At 37.2% G+C, this 26679-nt stretch overlaps 2 protein-coding genes across 2 annotated transcripts in view; one reads left to right on the top strand and one right to left on the bottom strand.

Moving 5' to 3' along the window:
• Window positions 1-19855, top strand: part of LOC123866958 (protein spaetzle 5) — a 44535-nt gene extending 24680 nt beyond the window's left edge. Inside the window, exons 3-8 of the mRNA XM_045908765.1 lie at window positions 10267-10409; window positions 10769-10968; window positions 11879-12197; window positions 12992-13171; window positions 14621-14797; window positions 18328-19855. Coding sequence (XP_045764721.1) covers window positions 10267-10409; window positions 10769-10968; window positions 11879-12197; window positions 12992-13171; window positions 14621-14797; window positions 18328-18499 — 1191 coding nt within the window. The 3' untranslated portion in view covers window positions 18500-19855. The remainder of the gene's footprint in view (window positions 1-10266; window positions 10410-10768; window positions 10969-11878; window positions 12198-12991; window positions 13172-14620; window positions 14798-18327) is intronic.
• LOC123866969 lies at window positions 15452-17165 on the bottom strand. Its single transcript, XM_045908778.1, has 2 exons — window positions 16904-17165; window positions 15452-16084 (listed from the first exon to the last, which is right to left on the bottom strand). The coding sequence occupies exons 1-2, from the start codon at window positions 17061-17063 to the stop codon at window positions 15537-15539; spliced, it is 708 nt and encodes a 235-aa protein (XP_045764734.1). The 5' UTR covers window positions 17064-17165; the 3' UTR covers window positions 15452-15536.
• Window positions 19856-26679: the final 6824 nt, after the last annotated feature.

The raw sequence follows: 26679 nt of genomic DNA, 5'->3' as shown, positions 1-26679 counted from the left end.
AGCATCAGGATTGAGGAGTTGGAATCCAAATTTTTTATGAAACAATGTCGCAAAGTTCCTCTATCGATTAAATAAGAAATGACGCAAATCGGTTCAGAAATCTCGGAGATTTCGGTGTACATAGGTAGAAAAACACAACTCCCTTTTTAAAAGTCGGTTAAAAAAGTAGCCTATTTTACGCCCTGGTCAATCCTCTACTTGCCTGTGAAAGTCCCGTCAAAATCGGTTCAGCCGTTCCAAAGATTAGCCTTTTCAAACAGACAGACAGACAGACAGACAGACAGACAGACAGACAGACAGACAAAAATTTTAAAAACGTGTGATTCAGTTATGGTATCGTTCAAATAACCATATGAGCTTAATATGAGGTAGTTATTTCGAAATTACAGACAGACACTCCAATTTTATTTATTAGTATAGATTGGGATTTACCCGCCGCCTCGAGTTATTGTTGCGTTGATATTAGTAGGAATAGATACCACTGAGTACGGGTATTCTCCCAGAATGAGAAAGGTTTAGGGCTTTAGACCATAATCCAATATGATGGCCACTAGCCAAGTGCAGATCGGTAGCAGACGAATAAAAGGCCGAAGTTCACCTATACCTACCACGTAAACACTAAGCTATCACCGATTGTAGATAACCTACGTTAAATGAGAGTGTACCTATTGATAATATCGATCTTCATCATAGTAAGTTTATGGCAGAAAAGATCAATAAATAGACGCATGCCAAGATTACAACACAATGCATCGTAACCCACGTAATGCCATTGCTTCCGATTTTTTCCTGCAATTAACTTTTTAATTTCCGAGTTCTGCATTGCGTAACAATATTTTCTCTAATGAGATATTGTCTGTAGACATTATGACCTAGATTATTATCTACTATCAAACAAAGTTACTTTTATCAAAGCTTACCGATAGGGTATGTAGCCTAAAATAGTTTTTATTATGTCTATTTGGGGATCACGAACATTGATATTATGATTAGTCTAACTAGGTATTTTATGCCAGTCTGCCCATTCGTACTTGGCCAGTGAGGTAGACTGTGGCTTAAACCCTGCTTATTCTGCAATAGGAGACCCGTGTTCAAGTGAGCCGGCAATGGACTGATCATAATGATGAAGATTATTATTATGCTGTGGATTCGGTTTTCAGAAATCTCGTGGGGACTTTTTGATTTTCCGGGTTTAACCTGTTATTTGTGTTATGTGTTACAATAAAGTATACGTGTATGCATAGTATGGATCAATAAGTTACGAGTACTTAAAGGGACGTTAAAAAGTTATGTATACAAAATCACGAAGTAGGTAAAATTAGTAGATCATAAATTAAAACTATGTTATGTTATTGCCTGCAGCTACAAGTATTTGCATGAGGAAAACGCGCGCGTTATGTAAATGAGAGCTTTGTAGAGCGAACAATAGCTATCGCAGTTCGCTGAACTATTCCTATCAGTATAATTTACAAGCTCTACCAGCATATTTGGGTACTTATTCATAGGTAGTTAGAATAGGGTCTTGGACTGTAGTAATTAAATGATGTTATGTTTTGTATAGCGATAATAATTTATGGGGCTAGAAATTAGAATTCAAAAGAAAATAATTTAAAAAATTTTTAGTTTTAGATTTTTCGTTTTAAACATAATTTAATAATTATTAACGTCACGCTGTACGGAAGGCGATCAATGACGTCAAAAGGCGTAAACGACAAATATTTGACAATTTTTCAACATATAAATATTTTCTCGCAGAAATTACTCTATTAATCTAATCGACATGCGCCATTCATCCTGGTAGCTTAAGAATATATTTGCTTTGCACTCGCCCATCTTTCTATATTCATATTTCTTCCGTAAAAAATCAAATTATTTAGGATCATATTTTCAGACTCTAATTAGAACTAGTACTTCGCTCCTTGAGGATATTTTCTATGCTTTTATAGATCTTCTCATGAATGACACCTCTTCAAGATCTTGACCCCAAAATGTTTAATGGCCTGACACTTAAATGTAGGTACTTAACTGGATCATTGGTGCTAACGACAGATTATGTACCTGCCATTGTTATAAGATTAACGCGATTAACTGTAATTGCTTAGCCTTGTCCATTCCATTCACATGTCATCTAATTGATGTAGGAACCTCCATGTTTGCACTGTGAAAATTTCGCACCTGGAGCCATAATATTATGCAATAAAATCTATTTTCTATGTTATATTTCTTATACTTTAAGAGACTAAATCTTGTAATTGGTATCCCAGAATTTGATTTCGGCGCTCGCGCTTGCTGCAAGCCTTAAGCTTCGGCCAAAACTTCAATCAATTTTGGCCAAAGCTGAAAGACTGGCCGAAGGTGATTTTATTAGCTGAAGGCAGCTGAAACCGAACCTGAAGATTCAGTCAACAATAGGTTGAATGAGTGAATGAATATTTATTAATCAAAACTTGGTTACATATTATAAGTTTCATAGAATACTGACCCCTAAGCTAGAAGAGCCCGTATATTAGGGGCCAACGCTTGGTAGTTTTTTAGTATTCGGTTTAAATGTAAAATGCAGTTTACCATATTGGAAATGGGAATTCCATCCGATATTCACCAAGCGAGTTAGATTAGCTCTCAACTTTCGTTTACGTGATCCGAAACACTGATTATAATGTTTGACTCATCTAATGGTCGAAGGAAATGGTTTTGGTATCTTATGTATGCTAGTAAGTGATGTAACTTTTGTTTTAGTATTTTTGGGTGTGGAAAAAAGTATGTTGTAAACCGGATGAGCAAAAACGACGCACGCGCCGAACATAACGCATTTTCAGAGCCTAGAAATGTCGATTTGTCTGCGTATCCGCCTGTTGTGTCTGATCTTTTTTTCCACGTATATGCAAACTGTGGAACCAACTCCACTCCCTTCGGAGTTCGGCGGTGCTCCCACTAGAACATAACATGGGGTTATTCAAGGGGCGGACCAACCTGCTAGGCCGGCAACGCATTGGTGTAACAATTTGTAGAGTAGGTTTGGTAGGTATACAACTCTTCAAAAGAGTTTGCTTAGTGAGAAAATATTTGGCATTATTAGTCAGTTTTACACTACCTAAAATTAACTGTTACAGGACTAAAATATGGGATCTTTTTTCGCAAATGGATAGCACTCACTTTAACAGGGCTCTCGCCGTCACTCGCTTCATATAATCGTAGTTCCAATTTCATTTGAATGTTAAGCAACCATAGTCCATGATATTTTGCAGACATATTCTAGAAACTAATATCTAGAGAGACCCCTCTTAAGATATGTTTGAATTAGGTAACGTGAAAGCAAATATCGTACAGGCTACCAAAAAGTAATATATTATGATAAATAGCTCCACATTAACATCTAGACATAAAATAAAATACCTACGATTTGTTATTCAAATGAGATTGTCTAGTCAAATGATAAAATGAGTTGAATTAAAATTAAAAGAATAAAATGGCGAGTTATGAAAATATAAAACTGTGTCACGTCTTCGTGTAATATTACTGACAAATAGCTTTACTATTTATAAAAGCAGAGACCAATTTACCAAGATTTTTTAATTCAGATTTCAAAAGAATATTCACACAAAAGAAATATTATTTGCGTGAGAGTGTTTAAATAGGGTAGAAAATAAGGATAGTGGTCAATATGAAATATAGCATTTTAGAAATTGCAGCCAATGTTTTATTGTGCAGCCATTGTGCAGTATATTACGTTGTAATAAAATTCCTTAAAAAAATTACGTTTTTTCCCCGGTAACTTTTCTAACCTAATTCTTGCGTTGCCGTCCGCCTCCTAATCGGAAGTCGGGGGTTCGATCCTGGGCACGTATGTGCGTTTTAATTAAATATCACTTGCTTTAACGTTGAAGGAAAATATTGTAAGGAAACCTGCATGCCTGAGAGTTATTCATAATTCCGCACTCCGCACTTGGCCAGTGTGGTAGGCTATGGCCAAAATTCCTTCCCACTCTGAGAGGAGACTCGTGCTCCGTAGTGTGTCGGCTATAGGTTGATCACGATGATGACCATAAGCAAGTAATTATTATTATTCCATGGTTGAGATCTATAGAGCGCACTTTGACTTTGAAAACGAGACAGTGCTATAGCACTCAGCATGTCAGCAGTATACTGCTGACATAAAACCGTCTCGTTTTAACTGAAGCTTAAATTGAGCAAAGTCAAAGTATAGGTATGCTGTAGGTATGAGTCAAGTTACAAGTATTGACGACCAAAATAATAGGTTTGCAGTATTGACCTCGGAAATACTGCATAGGTACATACCGTAGATCAAAATGGAGCAAGGATTAAGTACCGCAAAGAATTAGGCAAGCGACATGTAGTGTAATTATTATAATGTACTTGAGGGTATTTCGATAATAAATCAGTTGTTGGTCGCCTTGCCTTGTTTTATTACATGGTGGCAGTGAGTGAGAGTGAAAAATGATAAAATAAAGAATAATTATAATGTTATATTGAAATAATAAGTCATAATAGTATTAATAGTGAAGTGATAATTAAAAAATAGTAAGAATGGAGCACGCTCGACCGCCACCCGAGCTTAACATTGAAGGAAGTCCGGCCGCACGGGCCGATGCATGGTCAAAATGGTGGAAGCAATTTGAAATATTCCTCAAAGCATCAGGAATAATAAAGGAAACTCAGGATGTGCAGGCCAGCTTGATGGTAAACCTCATCGGGCCAGACGGTTATGAAATTTATTCTACATTCACGTACAGTAAGGGTGAAAGTGCAGACGACCTGAAATGTTTAAAAAGTAAATTTGATGACTTTTTTGGAACCAAAAAGGCTAACGTGACGATGTTAAGATTTAAATTTTTTACAAGAAATCAAAGCGAAGGTGAGCCTATAGGTAAATATGTAACCGCCCTCAGATTACTAAGCCAAGATTGCAAATTCGAACAGCTCACGGATGATTTAATAAAAGATCGGATAGTATGCGGTATATCTAATAACGTCGTGAGAGATCGCCTGTTGAGGACGGATGATCTAAATCTGGCGAAGGCGGTGCAAATTTGCGAGGCTGATGAGGCATCCAGACATGAAAGCCGTCAAATACAGGAGGCAAGTACGAGCATACAGGTGGATGGAGTGGCCGGTCGGAGCGGTCGCGAGGCTGGACGAGGCAGGGATCGAGGCGACGGCGACGGGTCGGGGCCGAGGCGCGCGCGCGGCTCCTGGCGCGACGGGGCGCGCGGCGAGGAGCGCCGGCCGGCGCGGCCCGTGCGCCGGGAGGGCCGCGCGTGCGATCGATGCGGCCAGGATTTTTGTGACGGGCAGCGTTGCCCAGCTATTCAAGCTATTTGTTTTACGTGTAAATCCCGGGGGCATTTCGCCCGGAGGTGTAAATCAGTGGGAAAACGGGTTCACAAAATAAGTGAGTGTAGTGAATCGGACAGATCCGATGATGATGAGTTAATTTATGTGAATGTGATCGGTGAGGGCAAGCCGAAGGAATGGACTACGTTTTTGGACTTTATTGGTAAGCGATTAGAATTCAAATTAGATACAGGATCGATGATAAATATTCTGTCAAAATTCGATTATGAGGAATTAGGCCTTCATGTTAAAAATTTAAGTCCCTACAGTGGCCGTGTGCATTCTTACACGGGTAATATTGTGCCGATAATAGGACAGTGTTATGTATTAGTAAAGTATAAGCAAGTAGAATATAACCTAAAGTTTGTAGTGTGTAACATGAAATGTCAAAATATTTTAGGACTAAGTGCTTGTGTGAAGTTAGGCTTGATACAACGGGTAGATGCATTAGATATTGATAAGGATTATACGGATTTATTTAAGGGCATAGGGAAATTACCGGGAGTACACAGGATCACTATAGATGAAACGGCGCAACCGAGCATATGCCCAGCTCGTAAGGTTCCACTAGGGCTTAAGGATAAACTTTATAGTGAGTTGCAGCGTATGGAGGAATTGGAGGTGATTTGTAAAGTACAGCGTCCAACTGAATGGGTTAATGCCATCGTGATAACAGCGAAAAAGAACGGAGATATACGTGTATGCTTAGACCCGCGACCGTTAAATCGTGCTATCAAGCGTGCGCATTTTACTCTGCCGACGGTGACTGATCTAGCGACGCGACTTCGCGGGGCGCGGTTCTTTAGCGTACTCGATGCTCGCTGTGGGTTTTGGATGCTGCAGCTGGACGAGGTTAGCGCCGACCTGTGTACCTTCAGCACACCATTCGGCAGATACCAGTTCCTGCGGTTACCGTACGGAATAAGCTGTGCGCCAGAATTATTTCATTCGAGGGTGCGACAACATCTGGAGGACCTGGAAGGAGTCGATTCCTTTATCGATGATATAGTAGTCTGGGGTAGAACTCGCGAAGAGCATGATGTACGTTTAAAACGATTACTTGAGAGGGCACGGGAAATAGGTATGAGATTTAATAAGGATAAGTGTAAATTCGGAGTTAAAGAAATAACGTACTTGGGCCATATTTTCGATGAACGCGGTATGAGACCGGACGTTAATAAAGTTAAAGCTATTTTAGAAATGCCTGAGCCTAAGGATAGAAAATCGTTGGAGCGGTTTTTAGGTATGATTAATTATTTATCGAAGTTCGGTCCTAATTACTCGCAGTCCGTAGCTGTCCTTAGGCATCTTTTAAAGAAAAACGCGGAATGGGTCTGGGATTCGGTGCACTCGGAGGCGGTGAAGTTATTAAAAAACAAAATCGCAACGGCTCCGGTACTAGCGTTGTATTCCGGCGAGCTGCCGGTGGTGTTGTCGGTGGACGCGAGCTCGGAGGCGCTGGGCGCGGTGCTGCTGCAGGGGGGCCGCCCGGTCGAGTTCGCCTCGCTCACGCTCACCGACACGCAGCGACGGTACGCGCAAATAGAAAAAGAAATGTTAGCCATCGTCTTTGCGTGTGAACGTTTTCATCAATATATATTTGGAAGATGCGATGTCACGGTACAGAGTGATCATAAACCACTCGAAGCTATTTTTGCAAAATCGCTTTCCTCGGTTCCCGCGAGGTTACAACGCATGTTGTTAAGGATTCAAAGATATGATTTTAAGGTCACCTATACTCCGGGAAAGTATATGTATATAGCGGACACGTTATCTCGTGCGCCGTTATCGGACTGTATGTATGAAAAATTTAATGAAAGTTTAGAGGCTCATACTTGTTTTATGATTAATAATTTACAGTTCAGCAATCAAAAGTTGATGCTGATAAAAAAACATACAGAAAAGGATAAAGAATGCCAAGAAATACTTAAGTATATAGTAGAAGGATGGCCTAGAAATAAATACGACGTAAAAGGGGATCTTAGAGTTTTTTGGTCTTATCGGGAAAGTCTTCAATATGTGGATGGTTTAATATTAAAGGATTATTTGTTGTATATTCCAGCAGCCTTACGAGGAGATATGCTACAGAGAATCCACGAGGGGCATCTTGGTATTGACCGGTGCAAGCGGCGCGCGCGTCAAGTAATGTTCTGGGTAGGCATGTCGCGCGACATCGAACGCGCGGTGCGCGAGTGTGCGACGTGCGAACGGTATGCGCCGGCGCCGCGCCGCGAGCCGATGTTGCCGCACGCTATTCCGGATGTACCCTGGTTCAAACTGGGCTCGGATATATTTGAGTATAGAAAGAAGTACTTCCTCATTTTAGTGGATTATTTTTCTAACTTTGTTGAAGTTACTGAGTTAAATTCTATAAATAGTAAGTCTATAATAAAGGCTATGAAAGAACAATTCGCGCGACATGGAATTCCAAACGAATTACTGACAGATAATTTTTCGGCTTATGTATCTAGTGAATTTCAGGCCTTCCTTCGTGCGTGGGACATCAAGCATGTCACATCTTCTCCCTTATATGCACAGAGCAATGGCAAAAGCGAACGGAGTGTCCGTACGGTGAAAAATTTACTAAAGAAATGTTGCGACTCAGGCGAAGATTATTATATAGGGTTGTTAAATTTGAGAACCACGCCACGCGAAAATATCGATTCGCCCGCGCAAATTCTGATGGGTAGGAGATTAAATACGCGGTTGCCGACATATCACAAACTTTTTGATGAAACGGTTGATCGTAAAAGAAACTATAGCGCTATATTGAAACATCAACAAAAACAAAAAGTATACTATGATAGGTCTGCGAAAACCCTTCCACCGCTTCACACGAATGATAAGGTTGTGATAGTAGACGGCAAGGAACGCAAGCTCGCAAAAGTGGTTCAGCAGACTGCGGAACCTAGGTCTTATGTTGTAGAGGATCAAACCAGGCGTAAATATCGGCGCAATAGGCGACACCTGGTAAATAGACAGGGCGAGCAGGCGTCCGAGGGAAGGCACAACGAATGCGAGACGCGTTCAACGGAAAATAGTACAAATGCAGGTGAATCCGGTACGGTTACAGATACTGATCTCATGAGTGCGGGCTCAGCCGGAGCAACGTCGAAAGACGCTGTTCCACCGCAGGATTTTGCCTTGCCTCGTCGCACGAGAAGGGCTTGCCGTCTATATGATAAAAATAATTCAGAATAGTGTTGTTGCGTAGGTTGTTAGTGTACACCATTGTTAATTTATCTTATTTTATTTTATTCAATGATGAATTTTAGAAATGAATTATTTTAATTTAGTATAGGTGCTACTAATAATTTTATTTTGTGTTGTGCATTTTTATTTTATATTGGAGTATGTAATAGAATGGTTTTATAGTTTATACAGTAACAGATTTTGTAATTGATGAGATGAATAGAGATATTAAAGGATATTAATTTTTATGCATGCCTCACACATCAATTGTTTTTCAGTATAGAAAAAGAAAGATGTAGTGTAATTATTATAATGTACTTGAGGGTATTTCGATAATAAATCAGTTGTTGGTCGCCTTGCCTTGTTTTATTACACGACATATAGTTATATCGACAAATATTTTACTAGGTATTTATGTATGATTTACTAGATGCCCACGACTTTATCCTTTGATTTTCGGGGTTTAAAAGTACGCCGTTTCCAACTTTCCAAGGTGCAATATATCAAACAGACGGACAGATCTAATACACTTCGGCGTTCATGTAATTGGTATAGGTATAAATGTTTAATGATAGTTAACAATTTACCTCTAACATTGGTACATAGTCGAAATTCCACAGACTCGTACGAAGCGATCCGCTTCCTCGTTTCTAATACGCACTGCTAGAATATGGCATACCCTTCCGGCTTCCGTTTTCCCCGTTATCGCCAACTACTTACCTACACTATACTATCAGGACCTTCAAAAGAAGAGTAAATAAACATCTTCTAGGTAAGCGTCCTTCGCCTTAGCCTGCACTATCTAAGTACTACTTGGTGAGATTGGGCATGCCTTGATAGTTAAAAAAATAGCACCTTCAAATACCTAAGTGCCTATTGATCCGATCGTTCAATGCAATATACATATTGAATACTCCAAATTGTACGGACAAGGTACGGACCGTAGTTCGATGAGTAACGATGACATTGACATTTGTATCCAAACCAGTGGGTGTGTTTTTGAGTCGCGAGCACTGAAGCAGACATACAAGTTATGACAACGTTTAATAAACAATTGTGCTATAGGTATTATACAACGGTGGGTATGATAAATTAAATTACCGTTAACAACCGGTATGCCCAAGTGGTGAAGTGCTTGTACGAAAACGCCACCATGTCATTTCATTCCGTATACCGGACCAGACTACGAGACCAATCCAATCAGATTACGACAGGGAGTCCCATACCCATAAGTTCTTTACCGCTGAATTGGAAGACGTCTTTAAGTTTCTGGACCATATGTATTTGGTACCAAGTACCAACATCAATGGCGAGTAAATCACGCACCCTTGGTTGCGGATGATAATAATACAATCGTTACTGACAGAGATATTCTGGAATATTTTAATGTAATACTCAATGATATTTTCAGTAGCGCGAATAACCCATAATGAAATTTTGTTGCGGTACTGGTATTCCTCAATTTTGTCCATGCAATAAACATAGGCTTCCCATCCACAGCAGCCTTGCAGGTATAGGTAATGCTTGCTCGATGTAGACTGTGGATAAACCCAATATTTATCGTAAGTATATCCAATATAATTAGGATAACTCAATATGTAGAGGTCTACGGCATTCCGAACCAGTGGTATATTTGACGATTCAAAAGCACTTGTAAAAGTCTATTTGAATAAAAATCTATTCTATTCTATTCTTTAATTTGAATTTCTTATGTTTTTACAGATAATTTGGGCGGCGAGTGGAGGTGCCGGGTACAGCTGCCCCTACGGTCAAAATTGTGCCTTCGAGCCAGCCCCGCCGGGCCGAGCACCGTCCTGCGCACAACCAGGCCTCACCTACTGCCTACATCCTGATCCTTATCCTGAGTAAGTTGCATTTACCCACAGATACAAAATATACACCCACAATTACCTAAAATTCTGATAACTCTTTGAAAAGAATGAATCCTTTGACGACCAGGACGTTTGGGTTTATATGGTCTTGGTTTCCCGGCCATGCTACCTTATGCTGGTCTTATAATGACCGTTACTACCACAGTGCTATTAGTAAAGCTACATTGTACTGCCAGACTTCCAGTTGGTAAGATGCAACTACACCAGATCAGACCAGGAAATTATAAAATTCCAAACCCCTGCCGAGATTCGAACCCGGGACCTCCCTCTTATAAGACTACTGCGCCAGAGAGGTTATCAAAAAAATCTAATACCTATTGTAAATTTTTCAGAAAAGTGATACGCAAATTAGTCGAAGCGGGGCAGTACGACATCCGCACGCTGCTCTCCGACGAAAGCCGCGACGAATTCGACTCGAAGAAGAAAGACCCCTACCCCTATGGTTATGGACCAAACTCGCTGCCCCACGTTGACCAGATCTCACTCGTTAACGAAGGATTCGATAAGGATTACAACAATAAATTTTACAATGGTAAATTTAATCATGCTTAGTAACAAAACCTTCGCCTCTCTTCCTACGTTTTGCAGTGACATGCGTTTTGAGCATATTAAATTTTTTTATGGCTTGTGTTACCTAGCCATTATTATTGCCATAATCTCTTGTGTGTCTAAAAAAAATCACTTGCTTCGATGAAGAAAAACATTGTAATGAAACTGGCATGCCTAAGATTTCTACATTGTTCTGAACAGTCTGTGAATTCTGCCAATCCACGCTTGGCCACTGTGGTGGACTGTGGCCTAAAGTCTTGTCATTCTGAAAGGAGACCCATGCTCAGTATTTTAGGCCGGGCGTTGAGATAATGATGATGAAGTAACAAAATAAAACAAATAATATGGTCACAATAATATAATCTGTTAATGACTATGAGAAAATGGAAGTTGCGGACATAGATACCTACTTACTTCACGACAATTTAGAAAGAGTTAAGAGACGTTTTGATGTGATTAATTATAGCCATCGATGTATCATAGCTAATAACTGGTTTTTTCGATAAAAACTAAATCTCACATATTTTGTAATTGATCGAACTACTACGTAATACTAATGAGTGTAACGGTGATCGTTTACCTACACCTACTTATAAATTAATGATTAATCATGAGCCTTATGGAATAGGTGAACCTACCTAATCGTTGCGCATCGTTAGAAAGTAGGTAATAGGATAGGTATCACATGTGTAACTTAGTCAACGTATCTACCCAGACAGTAAAATGAAGTTAACAAGTTTAAGTTAAAAATAAAAAACTGACCACTTGGTCGGTTTTTTGGTTGGGTTCCGTACTCGGGGAGTTTTTCCGACATTTTGCACGATTAATCAAAAACTATTTTTTGTGATGTAAACAACAAATTGACGGTTTTCAGTATATTAATTTTTCCGCAGATATATTCTCCGACAAGACGCCCCTACAGCCGCCTTCGTCCGCAGACCCAACCCCATACAACGTGAAAGCCTACCAGACATCAAACTTCACCAAATTCGGCTTTCAAGGCTATCACAGCTCGCCTCCAACCTTATGGAACCCTTCTATCAACCAATACGAATATGACAATAGAAGATTGAGACAGAACAATGATGTGCCGAACCTAGATATTTATAATCCTAATTATTTTAATTCGCCGTTGTACCAGAATTATGAATCGGAGTGGTTGAGACAAGCGTCGAGTGGGGTGACGCAGTACAATCCTAGTGAATGGTGGAAGTAAGTTAAATTTTCATTCAATCGTTCACTCAGTCTAGTAAGATTTATTAGGAGACTCTGATTGTGACTAACCACACTACCGTAAATCGTACCTTCCAATAAGAAACAGGTTGATTTTATGAAGATGCCACGTTAGACACAAGGTAAAGATTTGTAGCCAGTAGCCACGTGTTAAGGGTAACAGCTGTTCATTTTTTGTTGATTCGGCATCCTTCACTTGAGATGAAACGTCTGAACACAAAACGAATCAAAGCGACAAACACAAAATGAAACAATCACTAGAGTGAACCTCGAATGAATCGTATGATATTTAACACCTTCCTTCTTTCTTCTCTCTGGGCTGGTTTCCGCACTTAAACGTCTGATACCAGCTTAACAGATGCAGAAAATAACGGTGACGGTGACGTTTTATCTCAGTGTACTCCTTTGCTTCGCTTCAAAATATGAATTCCTATAGTTCCACAATTTATTTGACGACCCAATTTTAGCTCTTTTGAGTAGGTAGCTCGTAGCCACCTGGGTGCCTGGTGCACATCGACCGCCCGTTGTGCCAGATCCTTTTTTCCACATACATGCAAATTGTGTAATCAACTCCCATATCGGTGTTCACTACTAGATTACAACACAGGGTTATTCAAGGGATGGACCAACAAATTCCTGAAAGGCTGGCATCGCATCGGCGGTACCTCTGGTGCTGTAAATGTAAAGCGGCGGTAATCACTTAACGCCAGGTGACCCGCGTGCTCGTACCAATGTACCATCAGTTTTCCATCTATGGAAATTTTTATCATCAGATACATATCCCCATCTCGGGCGAACGCTGATGTGACGATCCAAAGATCGGTGACGTTTCCGACGCGCACCACAACCCTGCAACACAAGAGACGAAGACGCAACGCCGAGCTGGTGGCCGCCGCTGCCAAGAGGACCCTCACTGGAGCCGAGGCTTTGAGGATTGCGTTGGGGCTGGCGAAGTTAGTAATGACACTTTCAGTTACTTTTTTTAGGGTTCCGTACCCTACAAGACTTCCTACAAGACTACAAGTTCCTACAAGAGGCATAAATGTTCAGCAGTAAACGTTGATCGGTTGACACTTGACAACGATGTGAAGACTCAATCTGAAGCAGAATTGCGATCACACTAATATTATAAAGTTTGTATGTGTGTGTGTGTGTGTGTGTGTGTGTGTGTATGTTTGTTACTCCTTCACGCAAAAACTACTGGACGGATTTGGCTGAAATTTGGAATGGAGATAGATAATATCCTGGATTAGCACATAGGCTACGTTTTATCCCGGAAAATCAAAGAGTTCTCACGGGATTTCAAAAAACCTAAATCCACGCGGGCGAAGTCGCGGGCATCGGCTAGTGCATAATAAAACGATATATTATTACATCATAATTCATAATGATATAGTAATTATATGATGTAGTAGACGAAGGGCTTTGTTAAGAGGGGTCTCTCCGTCACTCGCTCCATACAAACGTAGTTCCAATTTCATTTGAATATTAAGCAACCAAAGTCCATGTGCAGACATATTCTAGAAACCTATTTATGCCTGTGGTTTTCCAGATTTCTGTTAAAATATTCGGTTTCAAAGTTACGCGGTCTTAAAAATTCACATACAAATCTTTGAGCCTCTGTAATTTTAAAACTACATATTTTTAGAAAGATCTAAAACACCACAGGCACAGATATTAGTTTCTAGAATATGTCTGCAAAATTTCATGGACTTTGGTTGCTAAATATTCAAATGAAATTGGAACTACGATTGTATGGAGTAAGTGACGGAGAGAGCCCTGTTAACATAATCCGTAATCCGAACGTAATATTTATGATTGATTGATGTTTGTTAAATTTGGCTGATATTTAATTTAATGATAAATTAGCCCTTGACTGCGATTTGAGTCACATGGAACATTACGCAGCAGTATATTACAATATTGATAACAATGATGTCCTGTTAGAATGTGAACAGACCATTTAAAACCAAACTTAGAGTTATATAGAGTTATAGAGTGATACAGAGTTATCTTGGACTCGCACTTCTAACTTTTTAGAGCTATGCAGGTTTTAATCAATATAACTTTAACAGTGAAGGAAAACATCGTGACGAAACCTGTATGCCTGAAGTTCTCTAAAGTGTGTGAAGTCTGCTACGAGTAATTAGCGCTTGGCCATCGTGGTGGCCTAAATCCTTCTCATTCTTAGAGGAGACCCGTGCTCAGAAATGGGCCGGCGATGGATTGAGATGATAACGATGATGATAACACCCCTACACCTCCCATAACCCCACCATCCTCTCGGTTATATAAACCGAATCACGGGAGGGCACCCGTTCGGTGTAGAGTAACTACTCTTGATGATGATGATCAAATTTAAACCGTAATTTGTGTACGTTCTTAACCCATGTTTACCGTAGCGAAGACGAATCAGCAGAGAGACCGAGGCGCCAAGCGACAGCCAACACCGAGGAGCTGTGCCGCTTCCGAACACAGTACATCACGCCCCGAGCCGCCCTCAACAACAAGGGCAACTGGAGATACGTTGTCAACATGCCGGACAACATGACTCAGCTTGTACGAGCTGAAATTTGCACGTAAGCCTTTTTACATAGACTGTAATCTTGATAGACGCGGGAGACCGTGAACGACGTGACAGCAAACACCGAGGAAATCAGCTGCCGAGTGCGAACACAATACATCACGCCCCGAGTCGAAGTTACTACGCGAAATTGGAGATACATTGTCAACATGACACAGCTTGTACGACCTGGCACCAGGTATTCACAAACGTTACTATGAGGTCTCATAGTGTGCTCGAACGCACAGTGTCCGTTCCACGAATCAGATGACTGTATCACATCAATTTACAATGATCTGATTGGTGGAACCTACACTATGCGTTCGAGCTTACTGTGACACCTCATAGTAACGTTTGTGAATACGGCCGTTAAATGATAAAGTTATTTGAATACCAACAATCAACACGATCTACTTTAGAACACTTCAATAAACAGGTCTAGATACTATTGATTGAACAATATAATCTTTCGTAGATATTAGAAAATTGCTTGAGAACTAGGAAATAGGGAAGGACTTCTGTCTAGTGCGAACACATTTCATCACGCTCCGAGCCGCCCTCAGCGAGAGTAACTGGAGAATGGCGATATGTTGCCAACAGGCCTAATAGCATCATTCATCATTCAACATCTATCTGTCATTTCAAGACCCTTAATAAAACAACCAACAAAAACGATATTAAGTAATTTATTATTGCTGTTGGCCAGTAAAATTAGTATTCTATTAAAAATCAACATTACTAAAATCTATACGAGTTCATGATTCAGTCTCGAGGGCAGCTTTACTATATTTGACTTTCCCTATAATGTTAAGTATTCCTCTTCGGAAATTGAAAAATTGTCGCTCATTCATCGAACTCACATCTGGAATTAAGCTTTTCAGAAAACATTCGTACGGAGACAGCCTAGATGTTGTGTATTGTGAATAGTTTGATAAAATTTTTGATTGCGTGCCCTTTATCTTTAGCGTTTTTCCATAACTATGTCCTAATTTCAATTCGGGTAATGTTCTCACTTGTATTTTACCATTATATTCTGTACAGTCATCGTCTTTATCTGAATCCTCTTCACATTTTGTTGGTTCTATTTCAATCACACAATCCTCCTCGCTTTGGGAGCCGCTATCATCATTTGATTCTAAATCGCTGTCTATTTGCACGTCGTCTTCTGCATTGTCCTTCGATTTTGTTCTTATAAAGGGTAGTAAGTAATCCATATATGGAGATAAGTAGTATTCCTTTTTAGTTCTTTGACTTCGTGAGTATGAGGACCTGATAGATCTCCATTTTATTCTTATCTCGTTAGCTAAAACAAGAAAAAGCCTCATTATTGTACCTACTTAATAAAAATCTAGTGACAACCATAATATTATCAGTTATCACTTATCATTATTGAATAGGTATAGTTCGCGACAGGTCGACATGGCAAACAGGGTCGGATGCCCCGCACACCCGCACATGCCCCACGCTAACGGATGATATCCCCCGATGCGGGATAGCGCGGGTGACGTACGGGTACACGAGTCGTCGTCCCGCCTTCTAACCCGAAGTCGACCTGTCGCGAAGTATACACACCTACTACCTATAAAGCTTATTAGTAGGCGGTTGAACTAAGAATCTGTAAGTAGACAGATTACTAAAATTAAACATTTTAATAGATAGGTAGGTACTTTCCGAAACCAAGTTAGGTACATTCAAGCACAGATAATTCCCATTCAAGTTGTTTTATGGAGAATTGTTCTGAATGACCGGTCTATTGCTTATAATATGACAGAGAGAGGTCGTTCCTAATTAAAATTATAGTCCATTCAAATTGCATGTAGCGTTATCTACAGTTTAGTAGCGGATTTACATCAACAGTCACAGTCTAGGTAGCTGTTACATTACCATTATTTTTTTATATAATTTTCACTACTTTCGATAGATGGCACTGCAAGAAACATTTTATTTTTATAATATTTAAACAAAAACTATTGAATTTCTGCATTCCATCACTTGTCATTGAGCTTAAGATTTAAATATTTTACATTTAAACATGTATCTAACTAATTCTGAAATTGAATACTTAATTACTTAAGAGAACTAAATCAAATACCTAGAACCTAGGTTCTTCACATTATCTTACCAGTTAATCCAACAAATTTTTCTCCTACGGTTTTCCACGCTTTATCGATTGAGGGTTTATTATTATACTCTCCATGTTTGTTATTATATATGCACGGGTGTCGTTCAATCTCCTTGACAAATTCGATATTAAATCGCATGTCGTCATTCAAGTTCGACATTTTGACGCGCACTTTGTTCTTCCACTCACAACTAAATGTTTCGTGTAGCGCGTGTGACACAACAAAATGGATTCCCGAGTCGGTAGCGTCTGGTGAATAGTGATGTTCAAGTTTGTCTATCGAATGTCGATGTTTTTAAGTGTAATGCGACAGATCAGTTGTCAAAATTTCGATGTCCTCCTATTTTATCTAGATTTATCCTTGCTATTTATATTTGTTATCCTTTTCCCAATCTTTTTCCATCAAGGCGAAGATTGCTTCCGGCAATAATTTAAAAAAAAAATCCTGATTAAAAAGAAATGAATGTACCTACTTACTTGATGCTTGCGTTATTGCGTTATTAAGATTGATCTAGATAAGTAAAAATATCATTTTATGGTATTGTAGTTACAGTTTCAGTGAAGCTAATAATTATATTTCAACAAATAGGATCTGCAAATGACGAAGTAAATAAAAGTATTTTAACGTAAAGTCAAAACCAAGTAAAACCCGATGCGTTATAACTTTATCGATATAATAAAATTATAATTCTCGATATTTATTTTACCGAAGCACTATCGGGTACAAGAACAACTTTACTTTTGCCGGTGGTGGTTTTAAGAACTAACGAGAAAGCTTAGGAATAAGGTTCAAAATTGTGCGAAATAATGAATTGCATAGATGACAGCGCCACCCTATGATTACTGTACGATCACTAGGGACTTTTTGTCTTAATGTTTTATGTCGCCTTCCTACACAATACACACACTTTTCACACGACGACAACACAGACAAAACATTTTATTACCGACCTATTTAAGAGTGCAACAGGGATAGAAAATTCGAACAGAACCATTTGAATTATAATTATTTAGTTTTCTATCTTCATCGTATGTGTCCTGTCGATAATAGTGATGACGTCATCATGCTTGGCCTTCGTTCAAAATAGGGTAAAACTTTTTGTAGAACAACATTACAGTATTTTGATCTTCGAATGCATATAGATTATAGACGAAGAATTTATTCGAAAATATTATCTTAATTGACTTTAGTAAATAGATTATTACACTTGACAAATTTTACAAGTGACATTAATTATTATTGTTTAATATTTAATTTTGTTCTATTAAGTATACCTTTTTAATTTAATCGAGCTAGAAACTAATAATAATAAAAATAAATGCAATTAGAGGCGACATCTGTTGTACAATAGCAAAGCGTGCAAGTTAAAAATTTGTCGTTTCCCTTATTTTTAAAACTAATTAATATTATTTTTCTTTGCCAGGTCAACGGAATGCAGTAGATTATGTTCGATACCCCTTGGCTACAGTTCGCGGTGTGAGCAAAAATATATTCAAAAACGATTGGTGGCGCTGGAATCGAGTGGTCAAAATTTATATACAGATGTGTTTTGGATCCCAAGCTGTTGCCAATGCACTATAGTAAATAATAACTAATATTTTAATTGAATAGTTTTTGTGATGTAATTTTAAGTTGATGCTTGCTGTGGTTTGTAATTTTGTATGAGTAATGTGGTACCGCTACTTGACAGTAGATGGCGTTGTAAGTTCAAGCTTTTAAGTTTGGTGAAAGCTTTTAATTTTAAATAATATAATGCCAAACTTCGTTTGTTGAATGTATAGAATTTATTTGACCCAAAAACGATTATAAATGCTTTTTAAATAACTTTTTTGACAAAATTCTTCACTTTTTAACTCAACGTATTTTTTTTTTACAAAATGTCTACTAAATGTTAATAGAATCCTATAGGCAGAGTATTATGATCATGTAAATAAATTTTACTGTAGTATATGTATCACGTACGTATAGTTTAATCAAGTATTATGTAGTTTGTAAATAGTAGAAATATTATATTTGTTATAAAAAATTTAACCCTACCAACCTACTAAAGCTTTCAAAGTTTAATACCGTTAAAATATAAAAGAAGTTAAATAACAATAATACTCTAATGTTAGATATGCATTAGTCATTTGCTATCACCATTAGACTTAAGAATATTAGTGTTGTAACTTTGTATACTTACCAACTACATAAATAATAATCAAGCCTACTTAATAAAAATGCGAAAGTGTGCTTGTCTGTTGGTTTGTCGTTCAATTACGACACAAAGGAGTAATTTTGCGTGGATATTGTTAAAGACTTAGATATTGACGTTAGACTACAATTCATTACGGAAAATCAGAGGGAATTTTAAACCTAAATTCATACGAACGAAGTCGCGGGCATTATCTGATAGGTAAATTATTAAAATGATCTCTTGCAACTACGAGTAGTACAGAATATTATAATAATTGTACTCATTTTGTACTAAGCACAATACCTTTAACTATTCGGTAGAGTAAGGTGTTCTTAATAGTTTGCGATTAGGTACATTTAGTTATATTTTTTTATGGGTTATACCTAAAACTCTACAGGACCCATTTTCCGTAATAAAACAAGAAACCCTAATAATTTTGTCTCTCTGTATGTCACAGTTGTTTTAAAAATAAACTGTAATAGGAGTTGTAAAATTGAAAAACAAGGGACCTCTACACAGACTATACAGACAGGAAATATGAGTACCTAATATTAATTTAATGCACATAGAGACATAATATTTGAATTTTGAAAAAAAAATCATATGTCTTTGCTCGCGAAATATTTTGGACTAATTTGCCAAACATACTTCTATCTTTAAATTGTTTTTCCTACTGCCTAAAAATTAGTCTTGATTAATTTTAGATAACATAATATTATACATTCTTGTGAGATCCCAAAGTATTTAGATTGATTAATGTTTTATAATTAATTACACCTGTTCAATTTCTGAGATTTTCATTATGATTATTTTTAAGTTTTTATACAAGAAAATAGAATTTACGTTTATAACATTTTGTATGACATTATTTCTGTATGGAAAATTGTAATAATGTAATAAATTAATATTATAATAAATTGACGCTTTTTATTTTTGACCTATTTTACCATAGTAGGTAAACAATTTTATTTAAAAAATGTAAGTAGACACTAATATTATAACGGCGAAAGTTTGTGTGTGTGTCTGTGTACGTTTGTCACTCCTACACGCAAAAACTACTGGACGGATTTGGCTGTTTAGAATGGACAGATAATATCCAGGTTCAGCACATAGGCTACTTTTTATCCTAGAATATCAGAGTTCCTACGAGATTTCGAAAACGCGGACGAAATCGCGGGCATCGGCTCGTATAAAAATAATAGCAACCACCCGTGGCTTCGATCCTATGGGAATTCTGAAAAATTTGACCTTATTCCTTGTCTACATTATAAAAACAGTTCAGAGCAAAATTCAGATTAGATTCAGATTCAGTTAGCCGTTATGAGTCTGGTTCACTGAATTTTTTTGTCTTTGTCATTTGTATGAGATTACGTAACAGAGAAAGCTCTATACTAACTACGCTCCGTGGATAGAGTATCTATAGTAGTGGAAATTTTAGACCAATCACATTATGAGACTCATTTCTGTGATTCGGGCCTACTTATCCGATTGATTTAATACTGCTAGAGGGTGAAAATCCACGCCGTGGGGGCCCGTTGAGCTCACCCCGGGGTAAATGGGCCTACCTTAACAATTTCTGTCGTAAGCAGAAGTATACCATACATCTCTTATTTGTTGACCTCTAATTGTATGAGAAAGTGGCTATTTTTTACAGAAAATAATGTGTAAGAAATTAATTCAAAAAAAAAAGAAAAATATTTAAGTAGGTAAAGACTGTTTATCACAGTAAAAATTGAAGTCGGTAAGAATTTTTTTTAAATATCCTTTAGAAAAAATTATACTTTAGTTTCTCCGTCACTCACTTCATACAAACGTAGTTTCTTTCATTCTCAGTTTAGCTCTCATTTGTATACTAATTATATCAACCAAACTCAATGAAATTTTGTAGGCACGTAAAAAACTGTGTCATAGTTTTCCAGATTTCCATAGAAATGTTTATATTTAAAGTTACACGTGTGTAAAGATTTGTATGTAAATCCTTGACCCCATGTTATTTTAAACAAAATTACCGAAATTAAAAACCCATAGAAATGGATAAGTTTTAGTTCCTAGAACGTTATCTTACAAAATTTCATTGAGTTTTATTAGTTAATATACAAATGCGAGCCAAACTACGTTTTTTTTTGGAGCGCACTACGAATAAACCCCTCCTAACGCATCAAACCTATCTTAAAACATTTAAGAACGCTCAAAAGTTACAAGAAATATTCCATATTTCCTGATACCTACCATACACAAAATTGCTACGTGAAAACCCCGTACAAAATAAGACCAAGAGCACTCCAACCAGCGCCAAAACTCGCGCTTTTAAAATAAAATCCAAGCAAAAAGTCGCTCGACACGCGTAAAAGTAAAAGAGGAAGCGGGGAAAAAATCAATGCTTTGCGTTTTATGTTCTGTGCGTGTGACAGATCGGTTGTCATAGCGACCACGGCGGGGGAAACTGTGGCGGGAAAAAGGTCCTATGAAAATGACAGTTGAAACAAAATGGCGCGTCGGCTCACCGCGCAAAGTTAAGATTAGCGCGCATTACATTTTACGCTGTTATTGTTCTAATAGTCTTTGGTAGTTTCGTGCGTCGTGCGAGCGAGATGGCAGATGGGGTAAGGGAGCCGGTAATCGATATTACGCACTTTTGTAGCAATAAAATTGGCGCGTTGCAAGAACGCTTGCACGCATTGCAACCTTTTTAATTTTTGATTCCGTTCCAATTTGTGGGAATAATAATTTTTGGTGAACTCTTCTCTTGCAAAGCTTTTGGTTGTTTTTATTGTTTTATGCGGCTGAACCTTATAATGTTAAAATTAAAATTATAAAAAAATAATCTTTACCAAGGTTTAATAATAAAAATCTAACAGATTTCATTTTAACAATTACGTAAATATTTTTTAATATGTATAAATGTATGCGTCAAAACGCAACGATTTTCTATATTGAAATGAGCTCAGAATTCTTGTTCTAATCTTCAGACTAGAGTTTACCTTATCTAACTTACTCGTATCTGCTCGTATCATTTACTTTTACTGTAGGTATTCAAACACTTCATTTGACTTTTTATTACAGGGATGTTTTTATATTCAAAAAAAGAAAGTTTTAAAAATTAACGAAAGCATATCTTTTTAGAAAAAAGTTGTATTTTCAAGTTGATTTCAAGTGACATAATATTATGACAGGGCTCTCTCCGTCACTCGTTTCCACTCGTTTCATACAATCAACCTAAGTCCATGAAATTTTGCAGACATATTCTAGAAACTAATATCTGCGTCTGTGGTGTTTTAGATTTTTCTAAAAATATGTTGTTTTAAAATTACAGGGGCTCAAAGATTTGTATGAAAATTTTTAAGACTGCGTAACTTTGAAACCGAATATTTTAACAGAAATCTGGAAAACCTCAGACATAGATATTAGTTTCTAGACTATGTCTGCAAAATTTCATGGACTTTGGTTGCTTAATATTCAAATGAAATTGGAACTACGATTGTATGAAACGAGTGACGGAGAGAGACCTCTTAATATTCACTGTGTAAAACAAACGAACACACAACTAAAGTTTTAAAACTATTAACTACCTAATTTCATAATATTATTCATAGTTAGCATTTAGAATTGGATTCCAATTTCCAATTTCATATTTAATGATACAAGATATACAGAGCAACAGATGTTGAAAAATGATGATTATGGGAAACAATGTAATAACGTTAGAGGGAGAGTAGGTAATTTTTATGGTAGTGAAAATTTGATGAGTCACTATTATTTGGAGGGGCGGCGGTAGAGGCGTCGAATGACTCTACAATATCTACATTGCAAAATTACATTCATCTTGCATTAATATTGTATGGATCAGTTCATTTCACCATGGTTTCCTTTACGTAGATTCAATTGGTAAATGGAATAAAAACGTAGCTAGGCACTTTAACATTTTATGGCCAGCGCTTACAGATAAAGTGAAGCGGAGTTGAGTCTTTTTGATAAGTAATTAATTAACTCAGAGTTTAAAATTTTAAGCAAAGTATACAGATCGCAAAAAGTAGTCTAATCTCATATATTCGCGACACGAATATTCGCAACCACCATTTAAGAGAAACTTACTTAACGTAAGAACTTAATTTATTTATTTTTGAATATTGGTATTTTCAATTGTACAGCTACTTTTAGCAAACCTTTGAGCATTTCGACAATAAAAGTGTATTTTAAATATTGTTAATGATTCTCTCAAATTGCAATAGATTTATATTATATACCAATTACTTTAATCATAATTTGATTTGTAACGATGGGGGTTGGCATATAGATCACCTATTAAAAGTCCCTTAAAAATATCAAAAAGTAGTAACTGAAGTTGTAATATGATAGTTCGGGCAGGTTATAGATGAAGGATTAAGTACACAAACCCGGCTGAGTGCTTTATCACTTATTTATAATTAGATTTGACTGATTGTTTTGCATTCTCTATACAAAATAAGATGCGCGCCACGCTTTACCCCGCCTGAGTTTGCTGCGCACTCCGTTATACGGAAATAAATAAAGCTTAATTTGAATTGTTAGCAAAAAATACTCAACATCTTGGATCTGCTAACGTGTCTTGCAGTTAAGTATTTAGTTAAGTTAAAAAAAAAACTGTTAATTGCATGACTCTACAAGTAAACAAGTGAAAACAGTTCATGTAATATAATCTTGTTTTCATAAAAGACTTTTCATATACTCATACTGACAAAATCATTATGGCCCTAAGGCTTCAAAGTTTGGAGACCACTGCAGTAGCCAAATAAATAGGTATATAGGCTGTGGATATATCTATAGCTCGATGGAGCATATTAGGAATGATTATTGTCTAGACTCCAGAATAACGTTGTTAAAATTAGAAAAAAATTATATCCGGTTTGTATACTCGTACTTTGTACACTAAAGTATCTGCAATTAATTTTATACCTTTTACTTTATTACCATTTTTATAGCTTTGAAACCCGTGGAATAACCTTAAATTCAGTCTATAATAGTTTCGCTTGAATAGACCTTAATGACATGCTATTACGATTGGAACTGCACAATGGTTAATAACAAAAAACTCTTGCTCCATAGTTAAGGTAATTCATAGATTGCACGGTATTTCTTTACAAATTGCCGCAAATCTATATAAACCACATATTATGAACTTTCTGAAGTGTTGATCGGTGACTAGGTACTTTAAATGGAAAATATTTTCTTTTTTCTATGCCTTCTTAGAAAACTTAAAACAACAAGTGTAAATTAAAAATTTATAACACCCCCGACGATCCAAAGTATCTGAGTTTTCCAAACATCATTTTGAAATAAATAATTATGTATTTAGGCAACGTCCATCTTGACAGCTTGACATTTGTCTATTGACATAATATTATGAACCTAACGGTTATCTAACCTTCTTTTCTACAAGAAAACTAGAAAAGAGCTGATAACTCTTAAACGGCTGAACCAATTTTTTTAGATTATAGCTAAGAACACTCTCGATCAAGCCACCTTTCAAACAAAAAAAACTTAATTAAAATCGGTTCATTCGTTTAGGCGCTACGATGCCACAGACAGATACACAGATACACAGATACACAGACACACACGTCAAACTTATAACACCCCTCTTTTTGGGTCGGGGGTTAAAAAAGATTTTTTTTGTTAGTCATGTATAACATATACAACTTGCAACTTGTGTTCAACATGCAAGGATAACTTTAATAAGTTATCCTTATTAAGTTTAGTAAGTTCTAATGAACTATCAAAGCTGTTTAGCAACTCATTCCCAAGCTTTCTTATCATTTAAATAATCCTTTACATATTTAATATTATAATTTAGGAAAACCGCGAAGAAATAAGTATTACATTTGATACTATTATTAATTCTGATCAAAAACCGTGTTCGAATGAAGTTCACTTTAAAGCTCGCGAGTACTGCGCATTATCGATCGCGCAACCGAGCTTACTATGAGCTTACACTATACAATTAACTGTACAGTTAAATTTAGACCATATTACCTGTGGAACAAGAGCAATTTTTGTTGATTGTTTTGTCACAAATGATTGTAAGTCGCACTTTTATGTTGTTGGTCTTTATGATTTTCACATTTAAACCGTTTATAAATGGTACATACGTAGGTATAGCGAGTTAACTACGCATGGTCACTAGTTAAGTAATGGATTGAATTACAACTGTAAAAAAAATATTACATGCGAGATTACTATGATCACGATATTTTTGCGTAGTTTTAGGTTGGTTCATAATCACCAATAGATACAAACTCAGCCCATCTGTCCGGCTACTAAAGAACTGAATGGGTTTAGCTCAGGTTTTTATAGTAATAATAATTATCTTTAGAAACTTGCAAGCTATAATACCTAAGTCTTACAATGCCTGAAGACAACTAGGATCTTTAATCAGTGCCTACATCTTTTCAGTTTTGATATAAGTCCAGTGACAAAACGTGAACAGTGCATAATATCAATTAATTGCGCTGGTCAAGCCACCCAGTCGGTAAATGGATGTATGACTGACTTTGAAGGCCCAAATATATTATATTCCGTTCCTCCATAGCTCGGGGAGCACGTTAAGCCGTTGGTCTTCGGTTATTATCTGATAATAACGATATTCAATTCAATTCAATTCAATATATATAGGTAATAAGTCGAAATCCAATACTTAGGAGGTACCCATAGTCGAGTTGTTGTGTGAGCATTGTCAAAATAAATGATGCGCTTTTTGAAATTTGAAAAGATATTTCATTACAGACTTCTTTACTCCGTGTACAGTAATGCTTCCTCAAACTAATGTTGTAATGGAATTTGTGTGGTGCTACGTGGTGGTGGTGCGTGTGGCTTGCTTGGTGGCTGGCTTTTCCTGCATGTTTATCAGTGGGAGGGCGGGCGGTGCATGTCGCATGCTGCATGTTGCACCATACAGATTTGCTTTGGCGCATTCTTCAAACTGTATACTTACTTAAGTTTTCGAATCATAAAATTATTATTAAACAATACGAGTAGGTACTATGCGTAGGTGACAACACCAAAGTGTACATAATTTAGAGAAAATTGAGGTAAGTAATAGTAATTTATTGATCGATTTCCGAAATCAAAGCAATTTTGATTGCATTACGCAAATACCCCTTGGTTGCACAACCATGGGTTTTGCTGTGTAGACAGGTTTCTACCAATAATAAGTTGAATCTACGTTCTACAAGCATCTTTCCATGACGCAAGATCTCCATGCTTTCATATGTATCATAATATGTAATAGTACAGCTGCTACACCTAATTCGGTCACCGTAATAAATTCTAGTAAAAGTAGAAAGTTGGCGATAATTTTAATAAGTAAGTATATCTATTAGGTATTCATTATTTGGTTACAGTCAGTAAATGAGTTTTGACCCTTTGAGTTGTGATTGTGTGATGAAATCTATGTAGATACCTCGTAGGTACCTAAGCTACCTTATTATCGGTTTAACTTATGTACAACTAGAGGATGCCCGCGACTTCGTCTGCGTGGATTTAGATTTTAATAGATCCCGTGGGAACTTTTTGATTTTAAAAAGTAGCCAATGTCTCTCCCCGGGATATGAGCTATTAATCCTG

This window comes from Maniola jurtina, chromosome 7, assembly GCF_905333055.1.
Source record: "Maniola jurtina chromosome 7, ilManJurt1.1, whole genome shotgun sequence".
In the NCBI taxonomy this organism is placed as follows: domain Eukaryota; kingdom Metazoa; phylum Arthropoda; class Insecta; order Lepidoptera; family Nymphalidae; genus Maniola; species Maniola jurtina.
Note: the sequence above shows the minus strand (reverse complement) of the source record. Positions and strands in the feature narration are given on the sequence as shown.